General features: G+C 40.5%; 1 protein-coding gene across 22 annotated transcripts in view; it reads right to left on the bottom strand.

The window, feature by feature from the left end:
* Positions 1–431: 431 nt before the first annotated feature.
* TRIP12 (thyroid hormone receptor interactor 12) overlaps positions 432–7,416 on the bottom strand; it is a 144,940-nt gene continuing 137,955 nt past the window's right edge. For all 22 annotated transcript variants that reach the window (XM_068544280.1, XM_068544276.1, XM_068544274.1 and 19 more), the window contains 5 exons: positions 6,760–6,924; positions 5,076–5,189; positions 2,905–2,999; positions 2,345–2,448; positions 432–1,607 (listed from right to left, as the gene is read on the bottom strand). In XM_068544280.1, coding sequence (XP_068400381.1) covers positions 1,411–1,607; positions 2,345–2,448; positions 2,905–2,999; positions 5,076–5,189; positions 6,760–6,924 — 675 coding nt within the window. In that variant the 3' untranslated portion in view covers positions 432–1,410. The remainder of the gene's footprint in view (positions 1,608–2,344; positions 2,449–2,904; positions 3,000–5,075; positions 5,190–6,759; positions 6,925–7,416) is intronic.

The following is a 7,416-nucleotide window of genomic DNA, read 5'->3' as shown; positions in this document are numbered from 1 at the left end:
ATTATGGAAATTCTCTCAAATTTATGCAACAGGCTTAATTTTGAACCTTAGGAATGAAGGAAGGAGTCTCCTCTCATTCTCTTTCTACATTTTACGTTCTTCAGTTGCTATTCTAAATTCTTTGAATAGCGAAATCAGCCATGAGCTGTGATGATCTGCCTGCATTGAGATACATCTCTACAACTAAAAGTTATGCATACGGCACAGAACTATAAACAAAAAGGTGAAGCAAACTTTATTTTCAGGTAGAAACATGAACCTGATGAATTATTGCAGGTTTGAGAAATCAGCACATAAAACAACTGGACAGAGCATTGCTTACAGGTGCTTTGATGTGTGTGGAGACAAAGGCTGAGCTGTCTGTCCCACGTGAGCACGGGGAGGAGGGGAAGAGGAGAGCGGAATAACCAAAGAAGACAGTGAACAGAAACTTAAAATGAGAACAAGGGAGAAAAACTTTTTTTTTACTCCAACAGGGAATGAAAACTGCTAACTTTGCTTAAAACCGTATACATCAATTCAAAATGCTCTGGCCACAGAATAATAAATACTGGCCAGCCCAAGCTGCAGACTTTTTAACCTACACAAAAGAAACGAATGAGCTCTCCCTGCCTCCATTCCAGAGGCGGCGGTTGCCGGAATCACCATGTAAACAGTCCTAGTGCGTCCCTGGTACAAGGCCAGTGATACCCTACAACTATGTTAAAACTAAGCTGTAAGAAAAGGCTACCTAGTTACAAAGGCTGAATTATATTGACAACGTTTTTCAATTCCATGAATTTTAAATTATATCTTAATTTGAGAGAGAACATGGAACAACGAAAGCCCATGGCTGACGAAGATGTACCAACTGTGGGTTTTGTATACAAAAAAACCTGTGTGAGCGGCACAGACAGTACACGGGTCAGGGCGGGGAATCTCAAGGGAAGTGAGAAGCACACAGAGCTCACCTACTAAACTGTATTTGTCAAATACACGGGAGCTTTAATTGCTGTACTTATGTACAAGAGTTGTCTTTGGAGGAAACAAAACTGCAGACTTAGCTAGATGGATACACACAGCCCAGAATTAAACTGCACAGCGACATTTATTGTTTCAGCCTGGAAAAACATCCCTTTTTTAAATTTCACACAGCAAAGCAAGTTAAAAACTTCACTCGTCAAATAAATGATAATTTAAACAAGAACTTGCTAAAGAAACCTCATCACAACAACGTTTTAGGGCCTGATCACTTTAAGTCCATGGGGCCATTAATGAATAGGAACCAAGTGTCTCTTTTATAATCTGCAAGCCGTTTTCCTACAACAAGAAGGCGTAACATGTTTCCTTGACTCAGGTGATACATTTAGAAAAGAAATCATGATTTTTCTCTTTTGCTGTAACAGGCAGACACTGCGTTTCTCGTTGTGATCAGGAAAGATGGAATGACTGCTGCCCTTCCCTCGCTGCCATCAACAGCTTTTCTCGCATTATCTCGATGCTCGAATAGTCCGGCAACTTAAGATAGTTCACACAGGTCATTACGGAGGGCAGGAAGTCATCTGGGTTCTCTGTTGATTCGAAGGTCTTCCGGACAATTGTCAAAGGTGGATTCAAGCTCCGGAAGCCTGATGAAGAGGGAAGAAAGGAGGACAGAGGAACTTGGCAAGTTTACGAGACGCCCGCCAGCTAGCTCAGGGAAACCCGTCTCTCATGCGTGAGGAGAATGGGTCTGGAAGCACAAGCATACGTACCCTTCCTTATCTGTCCCCATCAGAAACACACTACACTGCTCTGCTGCACAGCACTGCCACACACTGAGGTACTCTCTCCTGCTGGGCAATGAACTCTACCCATTCAAGATATATCGAGGGTACGGAACCTGGTACGTGCTTTATTTACCATTGAAAGTCACCGTATAACACGGAGGCAAACAGTTCTTTATGCTTCCCTTATGCTTTTAAAAGAGTGCCAATTCAACTCATATTAGGATTCATTTCTGAAAAAAACAGACTTTAGAATGTCTTTTCATCTAAGCCATCTAAGGGTTTATAATGTACATATGTCTGAGAATTTGAATTTTATGTAGAGAAGCAGCATTACATGTACATTAGTAGTCCTACTTCAGTGTGTTTAAGTCAATCCCTATGAATTGTCCTGCCAGTGATATCCCTTAACACACTGCAGAACAAATTGAAAACTTAGAAACATTATGATATTGAAATAACTAAGAGGCACTCAAGGTCAAATAAAGAATATCCTGCTGTTGGCACTGAAGTTTTGCGTGCGTTCTCTCCCCCCCACCCCCCTGCACACACACACATACACTCACTCAGAGCTACAATAAATCAACAGCTGTACCCACCTCCAACAGGCAATCTTGGGCTACCTGTCACAAACTGGAGAAATAACCTCTGCTGCTCATTATCAAAACTACTGAGAATCTCAAACAAGAACTTCACAGCCCGACTACAACAGAAATAAATATACCAAAGTTACTTCATCGTATTAAAATACAGTTTTGACTCTCACAATTAGCTAGAGACTATCAAATGTAAATATGACTACATATGAATTCACATTGTAATGCACTCAAATTATGTTTCTGTTGTTAAAGTTGGAATTCAAGTGGAATGATTACTGTTGTAATAAATAAGACCTGTCTGGGATTGTACAGATATTTCCACTTTATTATACGTAAAAATGGGTAATGGGGTCACAGTGGGATTCCCCACCTTTCCTCCTCCTGCCCATTTTCACAGAAATACTTGGGGCAAAAAACCCAAAAAACCCTTTCGGTCCTAAAGTTGCAGTCTTGAGAGAAATGAAGCCAAAATATTAGAAAGCCTCCTTTAATAAGTAAACAAATTTTAAAATGTATATACATGTGTGTGTTTCTGAAAACTGGCAGAACCCAGGACTCACCTGTCATGAGTGTAACCGTGATCTGGCCTGCAGCATTCCATCAGTGTCTTTGCATCCCAAGTGTCTGCTTTACTGCCACACAGGAGCTGATCCAGCTGTGTGTTTAAACACGGGCAACAGATTACTAAGGACACAGCTGTGTAACTGACTGAAAATGCACACATGTTCTGTTCTGTGGCGTGCCGATATAAAGGTCTACAGAAGCCCCAAAACTTCAACTTGGTACTCTTTATACAATGCGCTCTTCTAATATATTTACAGATTCAAGCTCTTCTTCAGCTGACATGAACAGGTGCCCTGCCCATTTGCATGAACTAGGTTCTAGGGAGCCTTTAATTTAAGACAAAACATACCTGAGACCAACCCTTAATTGAAGTTCTAATTCTTCTCGTTTCTTAGAGGCTGTAACTCGATAACCTACTTCTAACCAGGGAGATTTTATAAATCCTGGCTTTTAGAAACACAAGGGCACACCATAATGGAAGCCAAGAGAGAGAACAGTGAGCTGGAGAGAGAAGTGGGAGAGGAGAGCTGAACTGAGACACAGCAAATGGGTAGGTTTTCCCACTTTGCGAAGAAAGGCACTTCTGTGCCATGTGGTCATCTGGGACCAAGCTAGTCATTACAGAACAGATATTAGAAAGCAAAAAATGCCTGTGTGTCCTTGGAAAATCTAACATGAGTTTCCAATTAAACCATCTCTCACCTGGTAGACTGCCCATTTGCAGGATGACTCGTACACTCTGAGAAAATCCATTTGGAGCACGTGAAATTTGGTATCTACTGTGTGTCACTCACTGTCAGGTACTTTATGTATCTTGTTCAGTAAGAGAGAGGTTATCTCAATCTTATGAATGAGCCAGTCAGCTCAGATAGGACAACCTGGGTAAGGTCACACAGCTAAGTACTGGGGACCAGGATCCAATTCCAAAAGGAACACTTGCTGTTTTCAATTCCAGGTGACACTTAGTGCCTAAAAGTGCCAGGTACACCACATGTTTTAATAAGTAGCAAATCAAAGTGGACATAAAAATGATAATTGAGATGAAAACGCTAAGTCATTTAAAGATTTCCAGATTCAGCCGGTAATAAAGGTGTAGTCTAAAGCTAGTACTCAAAAAAGAAACAAAAAGGTTTCCAACCTGGGGAAACCAAACACCTTCCAGACCCTTTCTGTGACATCTCACTGTCAGTGAGTAGTTTTCTGAGATTCTTGTTGCACTTTAAGTAAAGATGGCTGGAAAAAAATTATGCACATACACTCATTAACTCCTTTCTCACAAGTGTTCTCTGGATTTGGCAACTAGATAATTTGCAACATCTCCTTAAAACTTCAAGGACTAACCTCGCTCATGAAACAATCAACATCTCAGCGAATCCAGAAAGTTTAGTTTAAAAACAACAAGTAACCTCCCCAGTGTCACTTTCATTACTATGGATCCATGGCTCTCCCCGCCAGCCACAGGTGTACAGAAACCCAAGTCCCACTCTCCACCAAGCAGCATCGAGGGTCAGCTGACAAGAATGCTACGCTTGGGACTTCCCTGGTGGCGCAGTGGTTAAGAATCCGCCCGCCAATGCAGGGGACATGGGTTCGAGCCCTGGTCTGGGAAGATCCCACATGCCGCGGAGCAACTAAGCCCGTGCGCCACCACTACTGAGCCTGTGCTCTAGAGCCTGTGAGCCACAACTACTGAGCCTGCATGACACAACTACTGAAGCCCGCGCTCCGCAACAAGAGAAGCCACTGCAATGAGAAGCCCGCAACCCACAATGAAGAGTAGCCCCCGCTCGCTGCAACTAGAGAAAACCTGTGTGCAGCAATGAAGACCCAACACAGCCAAAAAAAAAAAAAAAACCGAAACAAAAAGAAAAACAGAATGCTATGCTTACTCAATCACACATGAATCCCACGCTCTATTATTTATACTGTATTTAATACTTATTTATATATGTTATACATTATACTTAATACATTATATTTAATATTCTTCCTCACTCAGGAAATGATCTTACCTTTCCCAAACATCCACCCCACCACCACACCCAACCACCTACCTTTTTGTTTGCAACAATGGGGTCTTTGACTAAATAGCACAGAGAGACCCCACTAAGATAATTATAGGTACAGAACTAGAGGTGACCATTTCTTTTACACACAAGCTACTCACTTCTTCCGGATAGAAGTACTGAAGGTGACTGAGTGGGAAGACTGATTCAAATCCATCTCTGAATGAATCAAACTGCCTGGAAACGCCTTCATTTAGTGCCCAGAATATAACCAGCTGCAAAAAGAAAACTCTTTTAAAACCTGCGATAAGATTTCAAATTTCTTTCCTATTTAATATTTGGCAAACTACAGTGAAACATCCTTCTTGATCACTTACACAAAAAAAAAATGAAGTCTTTCAAATATCTCCCAGTAAATTACGTAAGTAAAAGACAAGTCAGATCAACTTCTAATTCAGGGTCTGGCCAATAAGAAAATGTAAAAAATGCCATGTGTGTTATAAATTAGTATATTTAGTGTGTTTTAAAATTCATTTATCAGTACATAAAATCCCTATGAGTTATACTTTACCTTACCAGATGAGAAGCAGATGAAACTTCCGAAGAGGATAAAAGGTTATTGAGAATTAAAGATAATGTTTCAAGAGTCACAATTACCAACTGTTAAGTGTTTTTAATTTTTAATGTGCAATTTTTAGTTCTAAATCCTGTTAAGTTCTTAGAGCCCAATCCTCCTGCAGTATGTGCCTCCACTTAGAAAAAGGTAAACTCTGGAGTGCAGTCACATGAAACTGAAGGGTCACAGAAAGCATCTGTTATTGGTCCAACATCTCCTAGTCATCAATGACTTTGGCTAACCCTTCGGGTTCAGAAATAGAGGACCTACTCAGATAAAAATGAAAACAATAGCGTTTTGTTGATAGAAAAACACAAGCATTATTACAAATATTTTCAGAGAACCTAGTTTGGAGTTAACTCATCATTTACTAGTAAGCTGAAAGATTAGTTTTCTCAAAGTAGGCAGTATGAGAACACAGCCCTACTGACTGTTAAAGGAATTACTTAGGAACCACAGAACTGTTAGGCATACTAAATAATAGAGGTCCTCTGCTATCTTCTTCTCTCAAACTGATGAAGAAACTGGAGCTGAAATTTTTCAGAGGTTCTATCTAAAATACACAGTAAGTTAGTGGAAAAGTCAGGTCTAGGAGGTATATAGGTGGTATTTTGTCTGGAACCCAATGCTCTTTCCATTCAATGTCAGGAATAAACCAAAAGAAACTTTTCCAAAAGTAGTGATAATAAAGACTTACATAGGTTGTAATCTAAAACATAATTTGTATTCAGTACAAAATTGTTTTCCTTAACTTAACAAATATGGTCAAGGATCATGAAAGGCCTCACCAAACCCATAAATGTGTGCGCGCGCACGCGTGGACAGCATTAAAGGCTATTAGGTCAAGTTAGGTGGCTTGACAGAAAGGTAGAAATGCAGTTTAGTGACAACACAAGGGATGGCTGCTTTTCACTGATTTCTTCAAACTAAGGAAATGAGATGTTATTAGATAGTATTCAAGCTTGAAGAGAGAGAGTTCAAGGTTATAGAAGGTGCGAGATATCTGACATGTTCTCGCAAGAGCAAACAGAAGCGAAGGTCAGGAGAAGTGGACTTCGTGCAGTGATCCTGGGCGTCAAAGGTCTCACACCAGGCTGTGCAGCAGCTACTGGACACGCACCTGTGCTTCACTGGACCCTCCCTTCCCTCCCCCTCAAAGCAGTCCCCCCGGGCCCAGCCCCGCATGGCCACAGCTGGCCATCGCCCCAGGGGGCGCTGCGAGTACATACTCTTAGATACTCCTCCAAATTGTGGATGGTGACCGGTATATCCTTTCCTCCTTTCTTCAGTTCGATGTTGGGAAACCCTGGCAGAGTGAAATCCAATCCTAGATCTTCAACTGAACAGCCATTCATAGTCAGGGTTTCTAATGCATACTGTAGACTCTCTTTGGTCTAAAAAAAAGGGGGCGGGGGGTCAAGCCCAGTAATTCAGTCAGTTATGTTTGTGTTTATGAAATAAAAGATATGCTAATAAATTTTATGTGTTCCCTTAGCTCTTAGCTTATTTTTTTTTCTTTATTTGTCATAATCTACACAAAAATAAGTCATTGAGATCACAAAGGAAATAATCTTAAACACTTCAAAATCCAATTATTTTTCTATGAGAAAACAAGATTGCCTGAGTGCTCCTCCACAATAAGATGTCCGCTACTCAATTTGACCATATTCAATCAGATTTCACAGAAAGGCCATAATAATTTGCACAGTGGTCAATTTAAGAGGGTAGGCACTATAGAGCCAGACAAACTTTTCATAAATTCTGGGCTAATCTTAATGAATCCAATACATGTATATAGCAAATACTGAGTAATACAGTGCAGTTAGGAAATTGTAAATACAAATAATGCACTATCTAGTATAAATAATTAACTTTTTTTCTCTGCA

Source organism: Eschrichtius robustus, chromosome 5 (genome assembly GCF_028021215.1).
Source record: "Eschrichtius robustus isolate mEscRob2 chromosome 5, mEscRob2.pri, whole genome shotgun sequence".
Taxonomy (NCBI): Eukaryota; Metazoa; Chordata; class Mammalia; order Artiodactyla; family Eschrichtiidae; genus Eschrichtius; species Eschrichtius robustus.
This window is presented reverse-complemented; position numbering and strand designations above follow the sequence as displayed.